The sequence below is a fragment of the Leuresthes tenuis genome, unplaced genomic scaffold (assembly GCF_036924035.1).
Source record: "Leuresthes tenuis unplaced genomic scaffold, fLeuTen1.0.hap1 SCAF_11, whole genome shotgun sequence".
Classification (NCBI taxonomy): domain Eukaryota; kingdom Metazoa; phylum Chordata; class Actinopteri; order Atheriniformes; family Atherinopsidae; genus Leuresthes; species Leuresthes tenuis.
In genome coordinates, this window is record NW_027325365.1 from 9,296,434 (window position 1) to 9,315,378 (window position 18,945).

An 18,945-nucleotide genomic window follows, 5' to 3' on the forward strand; every position below is an offset into this window, starting at 1 on the left:
ATTTGTCCACCTGATCCGCGTGATGCTGGCTTCATTTCACACAGCCGTGCGTATGTTCAGGACGTCTGGATTTCAAGTCAAACCTTTCTCCTTCTCACGTTCATCAAAAGATCAGAAAGCATTTTCCAATATTCAACTTATCAAAGATTCAAACCTTTTTTTTTTTAAAAATGATGTCTCTTAAAACAACAAGTTCTGCACGCAACCTTCAAAGAGTTCAAAGATCCACGCGAGGCTCAGGAATAATAATAATAATTGTGCTGACACCCTCATCCTCGTCATTAGTGACACCATTAAAACAATTTTCGTTTTTAAATAATAATAATGATGATGATCATTATAATGCCGACGAAGCGCCTCGTTGTATCAAACAATTATTACACTTTTATTGATGAGACTCAATCATACCGTCATCGTAATTAAACGGGGTTTATTTCAGACTAAATTATCAATATATTTCAACCTCAAGCTGCAGGTTTGGGGGCTGTTCACATAAGTCAATAAAGAATGGCGAAATAAACTAGATATAAAGATACCAGAGAAATGTGTTTGATTGTAAGAAAATAGATTTACCGGCCCCTTTCGAGGTTGGTTAGATTCGCGTCATACCCATCATACCCATCACATACCCTGTGCTCACTCCTTTAAAAGTCTTTAGCTAAGTATTTAGTCTTTTCACATTTCGAGACTGTCCTGAGCCGTTATGTTTCCGTGTATTTTAAGGCACAACTTAATGCAACTGTTGCTGTGAGATCTGCTCTGCTGGAGGTCACGATCCGGATGTGCAGCACGGATGTTTGTCAACTCAATCCTGAAACAGCTGGGTGCAGACTGCAATGTAATTCCTGTTGTGATAATCTATTCCAACATGGTTGATTGACGGTTAAAGATCTAGACGCATCAGCGTCAGGCGGAGGAATACAGAACAACAAAGACATTAACGGAGAATTCATTCTGAGCAAATCTCTTGTTTAATCCAGTTTTCTGTGACTTAATTATTTCCCCTGAAACATGCGTCAGTGTTTATAGGGCGTTTCAGATTTGTTACTGATGCTACTGGTAGTGAAACTAATACATAACCACCCTGTGAACTATTATCACATATTTTGTCTCATTTCTTATAACTCTAAACATCTGAGAGTCAGACAAGTTGTTTCTTTTTAAATTCATGGCGTCTTAATAAGAAATAAGAACTTTGCGTATGTTGAGGCCTACCTGCTCGTGTTCGTTCAAGCAGACTGCCGAGAAGGTGACAAAGATAAAACTTTTATGGACTTACGGGTTTACCAAAAGGCACCAAGTCAACCTGTGGCACCTGTAACCCACGGTGCCAGTGCTTAACATGTTACTAGATAAAATGCGGTCACATTACGCACTGAACTCCCAACGGACCTGTGTGGATGAAGAAGAGTTAAATTGTAAAAATATTCCTTGCAAGTTCATTGTAATGGTGTTGCATTTAAGTGATGCAAGGGAAATGGAAGACAGTTATTTTCCAGTCATTTTATTTAAACTGCTTTCTTGATATCTCAGCCTTTTACGCACGGGACCTTCGTCCGTTTACTGGAAGATTTTTCTATATTAAAACCAGACAAAATCCCCCTTTTTGGCTAAAAATAATCTTCAAAAATAAACTTTAGATCGATCAAACACAACCAACAAGCTGGTGTTATATTAGGCAATGCAAAGATTCCGTCCGTTCACCTGTTTGGGTGAAGTTTCACCTGAACTGAATCTGCGTGGTTGCAACGTGCCAACTAAGGCTCCAGCGAAAAACCTTCCACCAAACTTTTCTGAACTTTTTCCCACCCGGTGAAAGCAGCATGACGTCGTTTACAGTGGCCAATCGTGGAAAGGCTTTCCTCCTTTCTGGGCCAATAGGAGTCGACGCGGAGTGCATGTCAGTGACAGGTGAGGGTGTATGGTTGGAAAAAAAAGATTGGGTGAAAAGGGCCGGAGTCTGGAGTGAGTCTGAGCTGATGGAAGAGTAGTACGGCGGAGCAGCATCGAGCCTGTGGATGTAGCAGAAACTTTTCACGGCTTCTCCTGCGGGGATGCGATCAGGAACCAACGCTGGAAGGAAAAAGTTAAGCGCCCGCAGTGCTCCACGGAGGACATAGGTGAAAATGTGAATGAACTGACATTTACTTCACTATACTGGCTGATTACTCAACTTAAAGACCGAGAAAACTTCGCTCCTTTGAAAATGGCCGTTCGTGGCAACTCGCTGATGCCTTTCTCAATCCAAGCCATCCTGAACAAAAAGGACGACAGCAGACACTTACCAGATTTGGACATGTGCTTCTCCAAGACGGCGTGCTGGAAAATATTTGGGGAGATGAACGGGGGATCGGGGAGAAACGATGCGGAGCCATGTGAGCAGACCGACCAGAAAAGCTATGACTCGGACTCTGGACTCAGCGACGACAACTACAGAAAAACTCCAGCCGCGTGCAAGACGGAGAAAGACGGAGACCCAGCGTCAGATGTGCCGGAGGAGAGTCTGCAGGAGGAGACGGACCACGAATCGGCAGTGGCAGAAAACGCAAAGAGTGACAGTGAGCCCAATAATGCAACGGGTAAGTAGGCCAGGCAGTTTACTGTATACCAGCGCGAGAAAGTAGAGTGTGGCTCTGTGATTTGATTGGAACCAAAACGAAACTTGAGGCTTAAAATCAGGCAGTTTTGACTCAAAGTTCATGGTAACTTCTTAATACAGATGCTATACTCCTGTTACAGCTGTGTAGAGTCATCGCTGATGCTGCCATTGGATTATTTCTGTAGGATATCGGGCCTATTTACAAAACCTCCCCACATGCTCGCTTTTACGCACGAATTGTCATCACATACGATTATCAACGGGTTGAAGATTGATTTATAAAATGTTCTACAAATCGTCTACGCAAATTATGATGTCATAACTTTTTTTCGTGTTTCATCTGACTGAAATAGTAAAGACATTTATACGAATCTTATTTGCTGGAACAAACAAATAAACAAAAACCTATTCTTGCTTTCGTACGTTTTCCATATTTGGATGCTGTTTCTTCTTGTGTGTCCGTGATTCGCATCGCACAGCAGCCCATTACTATATGAATCTTATATGTGAAATCACATTTATGTTTCCTGCTTCGCAGACTCCAGTAACCAGGACGAGAAGAGTCTGGACCAGCCGAAGCAGCGGAAAAAGCGCTCCAGAGCCGCTTTCTCTCACGCGCAGGTCTTCGAGTTGGAGCGCCGCTTCAACCACCAGCGGTACCTCTCCGGGCCGGAGCGGGCGGACCTGGCGGCCTCTCTGAAGCTCACAGAGACACAGGTCAAGATCTGGTTCCAGAACCGCCGGTACAAGACGAAACGCCGACAGATGGCCGCCGATCTGATGACGTCGACCCCGGCGGCTAAGAAGGTGGCGGTGAAAGTTTTGGTGCGGGACGACCAGAGACAGTACAACCCGGGAGAGATCCTGCGGCCCCCACTGCTCTCCCTGCAGCCGTCCTACTATTACCCGTACGCTTACTGCCTCCCTGCATGGACACTGTCCACGTGTGCGGGCAATCAGTGAGAACTCGGTGACTTTATTCATTCTATTATTCCTGTTCCTGGGAAGCAAACTTACTTCACTTTATCTGACAAGAGGAGGAGATCTGAGGGGACTGTTAGTCAGCTCTGCGTCTCATCGTTTCGTCCATGCAGGCAACACCAGAGGTTACCAAACATTTTCACGGGTCACCTCCTTAAAAATGACCTATTTATACTTTTATTAAAAGTCTGTTTCAAAGGACAACAGTAAAAGTTTTTTTTTTGTTCATGACATATGCTCTAGAACCATAAATGTCTGAACTGGTGAGCGGAGAGACTGGGACTCATATCAGTGTGTGGAGCGACGCAGAAATAACATAAAAGTATTCCTCTGTTTGCTCGGACCCTCTCAAGGACCTGTACACGGACCCTAACGAGGGACCCGGCGACCTTAACAGACTAAAAAATGTCACCATATTGGTTTATATTTTACATGCGCCTTCCTACCTCTCCAGTGATTGGAAATAGGCATATTTCATTGACTTCTCAAGATAACTGTCTCTGTTACACGGTTGTGTTTTTATTCTTGCTGTGTTTGTAAAAGGTAAGGTATTTCAGCACTTTTGAGCATATATGTTTCATTATTTCCGTGTAAAACGCATGCAGTGTGGGCATGTTCGGTGTCAGACTGAGAAGCGGCGGTTTGTTGGCCTGAAAGTGGGCAGGAAGCAGGCTGAAGCAAACCCTGGTTGAAATGTACATTTTATTTGTGTTAAATTGCTGTTTTAGATTGAATAACATTAAAAACATATCAGGCATTACTTGCATTTGGATGCAATTTCATTGAACATTTTATAACAGGCTGTCATTTTGGGACACAGGATATAGGCCTAAATTGGAGAGGGTTTATTTGAACGATAATTACAACATTTTAATGATTTTTTATTTCACCAATTACGCCGCGCTGGTTAAAAATCAACTTATATTTTACTGTTGGCTGAGTGGTTGGGAAAATGTACGAATTTGGCATAAGTATAAGTATCACCGCGACTTTTCTTGACCAAAGTTTTATTAATAAATTAATTATCTTGATAAATTAGATGGACATTGCTTGGAATGCATTATGCGCCTTTTCGTTGCTGGCACATATTATTTTCTAAGATATTTTTTCTAAATTTTGGTAACACAAAACATACAAGGAGGAACGCACAAAGCGTGTTATCTTTAAACGATTTTCTTTGGGATGTTTCACTCTCCTCCTCTGCATCGTGTGTTTTAGTGCTGCATACTGAGACCCTGTAGATGTCACCTGGGCCATTATGGCTTTCTTCCCAAACACACCTGTCAAATAGTGATGAATAGCTCTGTGATTCCCGGACAGGGCAACCTGACAGCTACCTTTAGGGCTGTATGTCAACACAAGGAGAGGAGTATTCCGGGGTTAAGGAGGCCCATGTCATGGCACCTAAATTTAAGAAGGAAGAAGGGGGATTCTCATTTTTTTGCACTGTTAGCAGACACCCCCCCCCCCCCCCCCCCCCCAAAGGGAACATTTTGAGCATATTTCTTTTCCTCATTTTCTACTTTTAACTGGGACTGAAATATTACGGGAGTAGTGTGAGCTGCGTCTTCGCACCTGAATGTTAAGTCGGGGTCAGCAGGGAGCTACCGCACACCAGCCATCCATCTGTGCCTTTATAGAATACTTCCATCCCTCACAGACACTCCTGTTCAGAGGTGTTAGACTGTGGATGAATACCCTGGATTTGCACACATCCTACCACAGCACAGATGCCACTTTGATTAGCTGGCACTCCGGAAATGCCCGTTATCGTGATGGACATGCATTTAAAAGGTGACAGTGTCGATGTCTCTGCGTTTTTTCACGCACAAACTCGCAGTAGCTGTAAGGGTCGTGGTTGATAATCAGTCTCTCCTTTGTCTTTAACCCTACATACTAACAGAGGTCTTCATAAAAGGCGCCGATGTCCTTAAATCTGATCTTCCTGGTGCAAGTAGAAGCGCAACCAGAGGCCATCAGCAGCAGCAGTGATGCTCCTCATTGGCTGCTCCAGAGCCTGAAGGACAGAGGGGGATACTGAGAAGCTGACCGCCCCACATAGCTTCCTCCCATACCTGCATGAGGAGATATCTGATATAGAGGGACATATCGCGGCTGCTATTCCTTTCAGCCTTGCCTACTCGAAATGCAAACACCCCCATTGGAGTGCTTCAACCCCATTCCTGTCCCCCCATTATTTCCCCATACGCTTCGTTCGTGGGAATATGTGCGGGACAATCACGACTCAAACGAAAAGAGCTGTGCTTATTGCATTGTGCGCCAGTATAAATTTACGAACAAGCAACATATTTTTCCTTAAACAGGAATCAAAAAACATCTTTTGGACTTTTAGGTGATTGGGAATTGTTTATGTTGAACAGGACTGCAGACATGTTGCTTTATTTAATTTTTTTTATCTTCTTTATCTGTCTTGTTAGTATTTTTTTCTCTAGTCTTCTCGCACACAAACTATTAGTAATTATTATCATTCACACCGGTAAGCTCCAGATGCTTTATGCTAAATCACAGACAGAAAATCATTCATTTGGTGCAAACCTCAAACCAGACATCTCGTGGTTCAGTAAAAACAAAATTAAAAATATATCATCGTACGATTCTGTTTATCACGAACAGCCTCTGCTTATTGCAGTGTATCTTGCTCATCCATTTGTCGCATGAGCGCCGTTTTTCACAGAAGTGTCACAGACAGACGCAAAGTGAATTATGTCAAAATCTTGTTTAAATTACGTTAAGGGCTTGCACAGAGTAGATATCTAAGAAAATACCGTGACATTTCAATCATATTCCTTTCATCTAATTGGAAATAAAATAAAACTTCATGCGCTAAATATCAACATGAACAGCAGTCTGAGCGCTCATCAACACAAGCTGAAAAATACCTGAGAACGTCGTCAAAAACAGCCTAAAGGTGCTTAATATTAAATTAGGATCCCGAATTCATCTCTATCTGAATTGTGCATCGGGATGTCGTTGTGAATTGGCGTCATAATGAACTGCAGTGGACGGCATTTTTCTTTCTTTTTTCTAAATCGACAAACGTTCATCATCCTGCTGTGTGCAACTCAAACAGCATTACATAGCTTTAACTCTGAGAAGTACTCTTTGAGCCCAGATCGGATTATTCTGGACAAGCCATCATTGTCATTATCCTTATTTTTACTACAACATGTTTCATACGTTGAAGGCAGGCCTCTTGTCCAGTCACTGACTTCTGCGGGTTAAATTCACTAAAACCTTTTCGCCTCTGTTTACATAAAAATAATATTCAAAGCACATTTCAATGACTAACGCTGTAAACCAAAAGCGATCGCACATAACTGGACTACTAAACACCTCAGCTCGGCGAAATATTAATAGTTTTGCCAAATAATGATCACACACGACTAACAATCTTATGAGAGACGATTGATGATTTTTTTCTTTCCCAACCTCGGTGCAATTCACCTGAACAATAGAAATAAAACTTACACTGCCTGGACAAAGAAAAGTGTCACTCGGATTTAAGCAAACGACCCGGGATTGTTTCAGTTTCTCAGGTGTGAGCAAAGTCCAAAAAGAAGAAGAAGAACAACAAAAAAGTCCTGGTTATCCGAAAATACCGAATTACAGGGTTTTCCATTAATGTATCTTTTTGTTCCCTTGTGGCAGGAGCATATTCCACTGTGACAACACCTGCATTTACAGGGCTCAAATTATGAAAGAGTCGTTCGGGGAGCATGAGACACGATTTTGGCCCCCGGAGTTAAGAGCTCAACCTAACTAGAAAAAAAAAACTAGAAAATTTTACGCAGCGGCCTGACTCTTCTATCACTGATACAAGATCCAGTTGGTGGAACATGTATGTAACTCTGAACGGAACTGAATGTTGTGAGCATAGACTTATAGAAATTTAGAGACGCTATGCGTGCTCTAGCAAAAGATACATGTGGTTTATTAAAATATGGAGGGTTTTCGACTTTTCTCCCCGAGTTGTATGCAAAAAAATGTATGTTAATAATAATAATAATAATAATCATATGAAACTGTTGACTATTCGGCCCCTGTCCCAACTCTGAAGGGATGAAAGACATTATCCATTTATATCACAAAGCTGCAGACTGAATAAGGAATATTATTTCAAGAGAAATTCCAATGAAATGCAACACGCTGAACTGGTCAATTTATTTACAAACCTGTCTCATTTGGACTTGAGCTTTCTCCCTTTACAAAGGCGTAATTTTCCTCTAAAGCTTTCTGTCCTCTTGGGAAGCTGTCAGTCACACCCTTATGAGCATCTCAGCAGAGCTGCCACTTGCTTCATAGTGGCCCAGGTGTGGATTCCTCCTCATCCCACATTCACGGCCACATCCTCCCCACTGCTGTGAAAGAGCATGGCTGAAAGACGAGGAACGTGATTCAACTTCTGGACTGTAAAGGAGCCCAGAGAAGCTTATAATATTAACCCAAGATAAGTTTTCATGTATGTTTGGAGATTAAGCAACATTTTAGAGACGACGCTTCAGCTCCAGATTAGACTGCTTAAAAAAAAAGTTATTTTGTAAGTTAATTTGTTTGCACGTATACTTTTTGTGTCCTAATCCTACTCCTGCAGCGTTTAGAATGGCCTTCTACCAGGCAGTCAACACAAAGGTTTATTCCTGATATTCCTTGTGATTGGGTTTAAATGTGGGGTAATAAAGCTTTGCAATACAGCCCGCAGAATCAGACTAATTCCAGTTGAATCCTGACCATGTCGGTGTTTACAATGATCAATATATATATATATATATACTGATTTTTTAAAATTGATTCTTAAATACTTTATTTTAAGATTGAGGTAAAATTGACTGAATGATCCTGGTGAGAAATTTCTCAAGACTGTTTAGATGTCCATCTGTTAACTGCCTATAGTCCACAAATGTGTCTACTAGCATGCTAGTTTATAGGAAAAACATCAACCTGTAGATAGTTAACTTCACAGGACTTAAATTCCTTCAAAATATCATTTGTGTGCTGGCTCTTTTTCAGACTTGAACAGCTGATGTTTAGGCCTATAAGATTACTTTTAGGTGAAGCAATGCAAAGCCATCATAATCAGCACCCCAAAGAATTTCCTTTCACAGTTTGGCATGTGGCTTGTGGATCAAATAGAATAAGTTCAAAACATTGTAGATATTCAAGACTTGAAAAACTTTCTTCCAGGTTATGCCAAACAGTTGCTTTATCTACTTAACAGTAAAACAAAACTTGTGATAATAGTTTGGTGTCTGGTGTGCTTCGGGAAGAAAAATATCAGTGAAGTTTCCAGGTAATGCCTCGATGAATGAAAGGACACAGTCTGTCGTCTTATGTCGTAATATGGGTGATATTGAGATCAACAAAAAGAAACGATACCAAACTTGGCGTTAAAACACACCATTCAATTTATAAATAAGTGGGGAATGAATAATGTCAGTAAAATGTAAGTATGAATGGTTAAAAATACTGGTCGAGCTGTTTTATCAGGGCGTATATTACCGGATTATTACAATGTATGTGTTGTTACTTAAATGTTTACGGTTTGGTAGTTTATTGTAGCATATATAACTAAATCATAAACCATGCAATCATAAACATCGATCGTGTCAAAATTAAACAAATGATTAGAACATTTATATTAAAAAAGTAGATTACTCAAAAGTAAACCTTGGCATAGTATTATGAGAGTTAACGTTTGCGCTTTTTATCTGTTTTTGTTCTTTTTAGGTTTTTACTTCTGCACTTTGACCCATGTTACCATGGTAACTACAGCGCGTCATACACAGGACTCAACCACGTAAACGCCGGTGATTCGGTTTGCCCTCCTAATAACTTCCCGTGAACACAAAGCCCTTGGTGAAGATACTGAAAATATTTACACACTAAAGACTCAGGTCGCGACCGCCGGCTTGTCTCTCAGATCGCTGTTATCCTCGCTGCAACAGAAAAACCGTCCGGAGCAGCAACGCGAGTGGATCATGCCGAGTGGTTCAGCTGTAGACAGTTAGTCGAATCAAAATGGCGTCTGCTCGCCCACTCAACACTGCTTTAATCCATCTGTGATTTACCATCATATCTGGACTCAGCAACCCGTGGTTTGTTGCGTTTGGGTTTCGAACACTGATACAGTCGGAGCACAGTTTAGCATCATGTCGGACTCGGAGGAGGACAGCCAGGACAAGCAGCTGAAAATTGTGGTGATTGGAGACGGCGCGTGTGGGAAGGTGAAACCGTCGCAGAAACTTCCACACATGTAGCGTAACAGAAGAAAACAGAGTTACGAGTTTCTTATTTTCACGTAAATAGAGTGTTATTGTCAGTTACACGACGGATTAATGTTCAGTGCCCAGTTCGTGCTCCTGCTGACACTGCACAGTTCTCTTGGTCACCATGGCGACCGACGCTAATGTAGCTTAGTTGGCTATTAGCTAAAACAACACAGCGAGCAATCACAGCAACAAAACAGGGAAATGAACGCCTGAGTTTTTATTTGGGAGAAAAGCATGGTCAGTTAAACACTTCCGCTATCGCTTAACTTCTAAGCCACTGTGTAACAGGTTTTCTTTGCTTTGTACGGCAGACGTTTGAAGGAAAAATCCCCACTTATATAAGATCCATTCTACCCTATTCTAAAACAAAGTAAGCAGAGAGGAGCATCCATGTACTGCTGTGCACTTCTCTCAATTTGTTTTTCATTGACTTGTATTAAGTTGTTTATTAATCTGTTAATCATGTAACTAATCAGTGAAGAAAATTCAAGATTCAAGGGGACATCTTCATATATGTATGTTTCACCTGCAGACAGAAAAAACAATTATATTCACAATCACTCACAGAATGTCTGTGAAAAGCATAGAGAGACACTGTCTGTCTTTATTGCTCACTTGAACAGTAAAACATGTGAAGTAATACTATTCTTAATTTCAGCTGGCTTGGCAGACAAATGTTGGCAGCATTTTAACATTACTAAATTGCAGAGGTTTTTGGCTAATTTTATTACTTTGCTTCTGTCAAAGTGACCAGATAATAATAGTTAGTGTAATCCAATGCTTAAATGCTCTTAACAGATGGTATGAAATATGTGCGTGTTCCTCAATAGGTTGCATAGTTGTTTCATGCCACATTCAAGAAATTAATTGCTGAGACAAACGACCTTAAGAGAGATGTTGGGATGTTGCAGCTCATTTGATATTAGGGCAGTTTGCAGTGAGAGATAAACATGTAGAGATGCTAGCGACTGGCAACTAACTTTGTATTAGACCTTTTTTTGCAGAAACTAACCATTAATCCAGCTTAGTAACTTTATATAACTGCTAAACTAGCATGTATGAAACTACTAATTTTTAGCTTAAATAACTGAAGTAGTTACATCCAAGAAATTAATGTGTAAGTGATGATCATGATGTCTCAGGACAAGCCAAAGCTAAGTCCTTTTAAAACTTGTGCTATGTATTCAAATTATATGCTCTTTATTCTTTGACAAAATATAGACTTACAAAATGAACCTTTTTTAAAAGGCAACACTAAAACCCTCTATATTCAAAACATCTAAATGAGCAACATGAGATAATTGGCAAACTAAAATGTCTGCTTCCCCCCCCAGAAGTAATTCAGCTGTGTTGACTGTAGAAAATAGTAACTTTGGAAAAACAGCATTTCATCAGCTTCGAGGCAGTACTGGAAATCCAGCTGCCGTTTATTACAGAGTTTATCGACAAATTTAGTTTGGATTTTATCTCAAAGACGGCGTAATGGTTTTAAATCTGACACAAATCCTTTGTTCTAAACCTATTCAGTCTTTCCAGCCATTAATTCACAAAGCATTTATAATTGAGTATATAGGCTATGCACCTGCTGTGATGTGTTTATTATGACTGACATCATCTGCTTGTGCTGTGAGGAAACTGTTGCCTTCTTAGATTTATTGGTTAGAAATCCATGCAGGATTTAGGGCGTGACTGCTTAAATTAAACAGACAGAGAGTAGAACACAAAAGTCACACGTCTCACTAAATTGAATTATATATATTTTTTTTACCCTACAGTTGTGTTACACCTAAAGCATGCAGCATAATGCAAAGTATGACAGTTGATAAAGGTTACAGTTTGCCCAGCCTGGCTCTTGCAGCTTGTGGTTGTTGTCCATCGGTGAATCTCCTGGCTAAAGGACCCCATGTGCGTTCAGCTCCAGAGAGCGGCCCCCTTTAAGAAAATTACATCTGGTTTGCACATGTGAGAAATTATGCTGTTTTGTCAATTAATAGCATACAATACCACCTTGAAGAGAGTCACAGACTCTTGAATGTCTTAGTTATGAACAAATATTTCCTTTTTCAGTATGTTGCATCTCTTGCTAAATCTGCACAAGCTTTACCACCATCGTTATTTCCTGTTCACTTTCAAAACTACTAAAGGTAGTCTAACAGGAGCATCAAGGGGATCTTCTGAGTCACACCAAACAATCATTTGCAGTAAAGCAAGGAGGTTGTTATGACAACTCAGACAGGTTTCTTCTTCACTGCATCTTGAATCCCTGAATGAATATGATTGTAAGACAGGGATGTCAAGTACTTTTCAGCTACACATCCCCTTTCGAAACCAATCTCTTTCCTCTGGGAGAACGAAAATGAATGTACCTGAAATGGCGAGACCCAATAAGAAAAATGAATGTTCTCTTTCTGGAAAGTTGACATTTTCTTTTGGGAGGTGGGGTGTGTGTGTGTGTGTGTGTGTGTGTTCGGAGGACACACATAACTCAGTTCCCTGTAGATACGCTACATTAATAACCCTTCTCACACTGCTGCCAGGTGTCAGCTCGTCACTGTCTGAATGACTTACCTGCTTGTCTGTTTTTGGTGGAAAACAGGAGCCCTGCCCTCCATTTTGACTCGGCACCACTGACTGACATCTTGAATGCTGTTTCCCCCCCTTATTAATGTCAATTTGCTCAGCAAATTGCAATCGGATCAGTTTTTCTTGGACAGCATTTTCAGTGGTATTTTAGCTTGCGGTTGGTTGTCCATTCAGAAATATATGGAGATGTGTGGAGGCTTGTCCACCTGAGCGAGATGTTTTTAAAATCTGGAGTCTCACTTTTAGCCAGGCTCTTAAGACGCTGCGCTGAACTTACACACTAGTCTATTTTTCAGCCTGAGTTATGAGCCTCTCAGTTTTTCCTCAACATTTGCTTTTTTGTGACCCACAGGCTGAAAAGGAGCTTTTAGGTGCAGTCCACGTGCCTTAATGAAAACTAAATTCCAGTTGAAGTCCTTATCAGACAACATTTATGTCTGTCTTCACTGCTTAAGGACAATAAGGAGCCACTTTCGATACTGAGCTGTAAAAATTCACTGCCTCTTATGAGTTGCATCACATGGTCATAGTCGGCGTGCCATATTTTTTCCCTTCTCTCAAAGTTTCTGGTTTCAGTAGAACTTCCCCCATTTCCCGGCACTGGTATCATTGGTGACCCTGTGCTGTTCACTGTTGGAGTGTCAGGATTACGCCAGCTATTACATTCACTGGTTAGTTCCAGTTGTACGGTGGAAAAAAAAAAGTACCCCGAGGGAGGAGAGCCAAGCTACTGGAATGCCAAGACAAATGGCCGACGAGGCCAACGTGAGCATGTGGAATACATTTTTGCTGTCCAAGCTTGTTATTCCTGTGTTGTCAGTGATTGTTTGGGCTACTTAAATGGACGATTTTCTCCTTGTTGCGTCAGGCACCTCTGGTAATTTTTTTTGTCACTCTCGAGGCTGTGAGATGCTCCGCATGCTGAGATTTAAATAACTAAATAAACCCCCCCCCTTTTTTTTCAAGTCAGTAAATTAGTATCAGTATATTAAATTTACTAACAAACTGGAAAACTGAGAGTATTAAGTTTTGTTTACTGGGATATAGACCTGTTATATTAAATAACACTGTTATTTCTGTCATATTTAAAGCATCATTTGACCAAACCCCTCTGAGAATGAATGGAGGTAGATTAGGACGTGGGTTTAGTGGATTGAAAGACAGAATTTAGTTTGGGTTGTCAAGCAGTGACTGTCAAGTGCCGCATTAAAATGCATTTACTGCCACACATGAACTCTGAGGGAATCCCATCTCTTCACTTCTCTCATGTGTTTATGTAAGCACACTGCTCTAAAGATAACTAATAGACATTCAGCACATCGTTTTTTCTTTCTTACCCTCATCCATCAAAATGAATTAAAGTTGGCACGTCAAGCTGATGCGATGAATTCCCACAGATTTCAGGAGAGACTCTAATTTTTCGCCCCCCCTCCCTCAAATACAACAGTGACAGTGATGGAGATTTTATAATTTGTGGCAATTATCAGGTCTGTAGTCTGGAGATGTGACGCATACTCGACACCTGTTTTTGTATTTCACGTAGATTTTCACTGTCACTCCCGTGGCCGAGCGCTGAAACGCAAGACGAGGCAGTTTCAGTTACATCAGCGACTTGTCAATCATTGAGTTTTTGAAGGATTTGAATGATGAAACTAATGTCCTGCACCACATACTTCAAGGGTACATTTTCTATTAATTATGGCCGTGTGCTATTGTGGGAAAAAAAATCCCAGAGAATTGTTGTCATAAGATAAATTGTACCCGAGTATTCTTGGAGATATTAGAAAATGAAGCTTTGTTTGGCATTTTGTCAGTCTGAATGGAATCAAAGTTCTTTTCTGCCTCTGCTCACCACCAAAATATCACCCTCTCAGGAAGTTCTTTAATATTCTGTATATTTATTCTGGAAGGAGTTTTGCAGCATCTTGCATTTTGCACTGGACCATACTGTGATGTGTAGATGTTATATTAGACAAATAATATGCACTGAGCGAAGACTTTTCCTTTACCCTTTTTTAAAAACACTTAACCGCTGTAAATGGCATATTTTTAGCTCTGTTCATTGCCACAGAGATGTCTGGCACTCATTCTCCATGTCTCTCCTTTTGTCTCTCTGCTTCAGACATCACTCGCCACCAGGTTTGCACAGGAGGCCTTTGGGAAGCAGTACAAACAAACCATCGGCCTGGATTTCTTTCTGAAGAGAATAAGCCTTCCAGGTGAGACACCTTCATAATCTTTTGGGAGTGCTCGCATGTTCTGAGACAGCACAGACATGTATTGCACAAGCGCACAACAACACACTGCATACTTGTGAGTTCAGTGAAATGTTGAGGTTATGTAATCACAGAAAAAACACTTAGACAGACCGTCTTAACTGTTAGTATTTCTGTGTATGTAAACTTTATATTGTGGACTTTGTGTTTACTTGATATCATTAGAATATTAACAGAAAAGTCATCTGAAACTCACAAAGGTTCTTGTTGTTCACCATCACTCTCTGTCGTGTTTTTATTTCTCATATTTTGTTGTTGTGCCATTTCCAGGCAGAGTTTATCCTTCAGGTTAACTCAGCAGCTGAATGTGTCTTTTCTGGTAGCTCCTCATTGTAGAGTGTCTGCCACTTCTCAGGCTTATTCAATCTGAAAGTTCTCTGCAGAGCACACAGCAATTTTTTTTCCTTTTTTTTGGGGGGGGGACTCCACAAGGCCAATGGTCAGATTATACCCAAAACAGGCAGGCCTTGCTTATAATTCTGTGGACACAGTACAGAGTAAATACATCAAAATTTCATATTCATATAGCTGATCCACATGTTCAGCTGGTCTTTGTCCTGCACTATATAAAACACTGATGTTGTTATTTGTTTATATGTAACCCACAGAAATAAAGCCACACTACGTATTCATTTTACATCTATAAAATAAATGTATACTGCACAATGCTATGTTTAGACGAAAGTACTCCATTTTAACTTCCTACCATGTGAAATGGGGATTTCTGCATTTTAAACTGCATTTTTCAAACTCTGCCAAAGCCTAAGCTCAAGAAATCTGAAAAGTGGCTCCATTCTTTCATTACTAATAAAACAACATTAAGCAAGGGCAAATTAAGTGCTAAAAGTAAAAGTTATTCTGATTTGTGAGCTGGCTGAAGGATTCTATTTTGATTTTGTGTCAGTTTCAGCTTATGAGACTTAGGAGAACTAAACCCCCAAAAATGTTGTGGTGGACTCAGGATGAAAAGAGCCAACCATAAGCACAGGCTTTGCTCAGCGTCTTAATATGAACCTTAACAAATGCTGTTAATCGTGTGACCTCTCTTTCCAGTAAGTTTCCCTCCTGAAATAAGCGGTGATCTTTTCTGCGTTAAACTGTACACTTTGTTTAAATATAGAGCACATATGTCTGTGTCACTGGGGCAGCAACAAAGCTGGATTCAACACCCGAGTTGTTAAATGGGCCATTTTCTGGGGAATTGGGTGTTGATGAGCTGATGAAGAGGAGGGTGGCTCTGCAAGCTGGGTGGTCCCAAACTTCGTTAGGACCCCCACCCTGCCTTGTATTGGAGAGGTTGTGTGGGTCTCTATGGGGCTGTAAGGGTCTTTGCAGCAGGAGGGAGAGTAGCCTATAGCCAGTGCTGGCCCCTCTCACCATGAAGGCCCAGCTTGTCAAACTTAATGTACATTTTCCAACGCAGGCAGAGGTGAGGCAAAGCCGACTGGCACACAACAGCCTCCTCTGTGTGTGCTTTTTATAACAATACCTCCTCCAGATGTCCCTGCCAAACCAGGGAGGTACAGGCAATGGATTCACTAGAGGTGAAATTTATGTGATAAATTTAGTCAAAGTCTGACTTTAGGAAGCTTTTTTGTACACAACAACATCCTAAGAGGAAAATCATCAGGAAAATGATGTTATTAATGTGTCGTATCTGGCCTCGTTATCAGTCTTACTGTTGGTCCATCTTGGTCACAATTGCAGTTACTGCAGTGGATACATATGCTGGCACTGTTGGGTCAGCACAAATCTTTGAAAAACAAATAAAGCTGGTGGCTGAGCACAGTGGATGGGTGGGGATGACTCTTTCTGACACCAAGGAGCCATTATTCATTGAAATCTCCAGTGTAACGTTACATTGACAGTGTATAGTCTAGATGTAGTGACTGTGAACATCAGCGTTTCCTCTTCTTGCTTTCAAAAGGGGACTCGTGAAGGGTTTGAGTCGTCCAGCCATGTCCACAGAGCATGTTCTGCTCCCCATCGCTGCTGGAGCTCAGCACAGGGCCTTCATCACACAGACGGAAACTCCCTGCTGTCTGGTCTTCCTTTTTATTTTTTGAGGGGGGCTTACCAACTTTTCATTTTCCAAAGGAAGAAAACATTTCTTTGCATTTTTCATTTGGTTTTTGTGCCCTTTTTTCCTCTTCCTCCCTTTCATTTACTCGTCTTTTCTTTTTCCACAAGCATGAGGACTACAGTGTTGTTTTTCTGTTATTTTTCAGTTAATTATTGCAATTTTCCTTAACAGCATATAATTCTCTTCACTTTCCCTACTTGTCGGGACATGGTGCAATGCAAATTGCTCTTCCCGGGCTAATAAGAAGTCATTTTCTTCAGCGTGTTGAGAATGTTTAAATTAGAGGGTAAGCGCACATATTAATCCCTCGATCTCTTGGCTGGATATTCTTGGATTTGAGCTATAGGTGATTTGCCAGTTCAAGAGCCCCTTAGCATGAAAGATTTATCGCTGATTTATTATTTCCATTATTTGTATCAACTATCTTGACTTTTATTCTAATCTCTAATCCAAAATACAAGCTCCAGTTAGAGCCGATCCACTATTTCCACAGGATTTTGTGCATCGTGAAAACAAAAACCTCCATAATGGAAACCCACATTTGAAGCCTCCACATTTGTTTTGTTTAGATTTTTATCGATTTACCTGTTAAGCAGACAAAAGCATTTCTAAGAAAGAAAAATGGAGACTTATATTACAGCAAAATGTCCACGTAATAGAGATTACTTAGAACTGTCAGTAATTCTTTCTGTCTCTTTTCTCCACCTTTAGGTAATTTGAATGTGACCCTGCAGGTGTGGGACATTGGAGGCCAAACATTAGGGGGGAAAATGCTGGATAAATATGCATATGGAGCTCATGTAAGGACACACACATGCATGCATGCGAGTTCACACTCAGTTATCTGTTGCAACTTATTTTTTTCTGTCATGTAAGTGAACAGCGTGCTGTGAGGATCTCTGTTTTTTTGCTTCCACTCTCTAAACTTCAGGCTTCCATCATGAAACAAAAACAAAGAACTTCATTAGAAAAAAAGACTAACTGACGTCATCAACCACGAGAAGGAAAGGAAATCTAAAAATGTAAAAACAAAAAGGACAACTGTGAAAATTGTAAATATATTGTAATAAGTACAAGAAATATGAGCTTTCAATTCTCTCTTAATCATGTATTTGTGGTTCTGTTCATACTTGTTATTACAGCCGTCCACTCCTTTTTCTGTTGTCAGGTCATAATATAATAAATCATTGTTTAGCTTCACTCACAATTAGCTTTTAGCTTCACAGCTTCACTGTGAGTGAAGCTAAACAATCATTGGATTTCTCCTTTTTATGGAGTTGTTGAACTTAAATTGTTTGTTTCAAACTGAACAAATGACAGTATTGATTTAAATATTATTTGATTAATCCTCAAATGGGAATTTCTTTTCATTATTTTATAAATATATATTGAATATTTCAGAATACTGTAAATAATGAAATATTTAACAAAATTACTAGAGTTACTGGTACATGTGGACCAGAATTTGTAACCATCTTGTGAAGGCAAATTATGAAAAGTTAGTGTGGAAAAGTTCATATGTGGAAAAAAATCTACTGCATTATTGATTTACCCCCATATTTCTTGTGTCAATTGGAAAACTTTCCAATGTGTTGATTGAAAGGACAAATGAAGCTTGTGAGAACACTAGCTTATGAAGCCTGTATGACGTCGAACAAATAGCGGCAGCATAAGTGTCCACAGGTAGCTCTGTGGCTAAAAATGAATTCTCTTGGTTGAGGAGGCCTACTTAAAATCAAACTCACGCGATAGAGCAACACATGATTCAATATATGGGCAAGAGAAGCGAAATCTGCTGCAGTTTACTCGCCTTATGAACTTACACTTTTGTTGTTTATCAACAGACGCTAGAAAAGCATGTTTTGGTGGTAATTCTTTTCCATTCCATGAATGTACTTGACCGTGTTAAAGTGGCACTTTATTCGCATTTTCCAAAGCCTGTTTTAAGCTGTGCACCAACAGTATGTTAATTAATCATATGTGTGACCCTTCCTTTCCTCTTCTTTTTGTCATACATCACTGCCAAATTACGACACTTTGCTTAGGGAATTTTTTTGTCACTGTTGCATAAAACTTTAACACCTATTGTTTGCCGCCAGGCGGCCTGTAATCAATCATGGCTGTTCAGAGAGGCTC

At 40.4% G+C, this 18,945-nt stretch overlaps 2 protein-coding genes across 4 annotated transcripts in view; both read left to right on the forward strand.

Annotated features, from left to right (window-relative positions):
* The first annotated feature begins 1,937 nt into the window (after nt 1-1,937).
* nkx3-2 (NK3 homeobox 2) lies at nt 1,938-3,799 on the forward strand. Its single transcript, XM_072396379.1, has 2 exons — nt 1,938-2,579; nt 3,138-3,799. Exons 1-2 carry the CDS (start codon nt 2,207-2,209, stop codon nt 3,560-3,562), a joined length of 798 nt encoding a protein of 265 aa, XP_072252480.1. The 5' UTR covers nt 1,938-2,206; the 3' UTR covers nt 3,563-3,799.
* A 5,591-nt stretch (nt 3,800-9,390) lies between these two features.
* rab28 (RAB28, member RAS oncogene family) overlaps nt 9,391-18,945 on the forward strand; it is a 29,314-nt gene continuing 19,759 nt past the window's right edge. For all 3 annotated transcript variants that reach the window (XR_011917795.1, XM_072395342.1, XM_072395343.1), the window contains exons 1-3: nt 9,391-9,822; nt 14,573-14,669; nt 17,521-17,609. Coding sequence is in view for 2 of the 3 variants with exons in the window: in XM_072395342.1 (XP_072251443.1) it covers nt 9,748-9,822; nt 14,573-14,669; nt 17,521-17,609 (261 nt within the window). In the remaining variant the exon portion in view is untranslated. The remainder of the gene's footprint in view (nt 9,823-14,572; nt 14,670-17,520; nt 17,610-18,945) is intronic.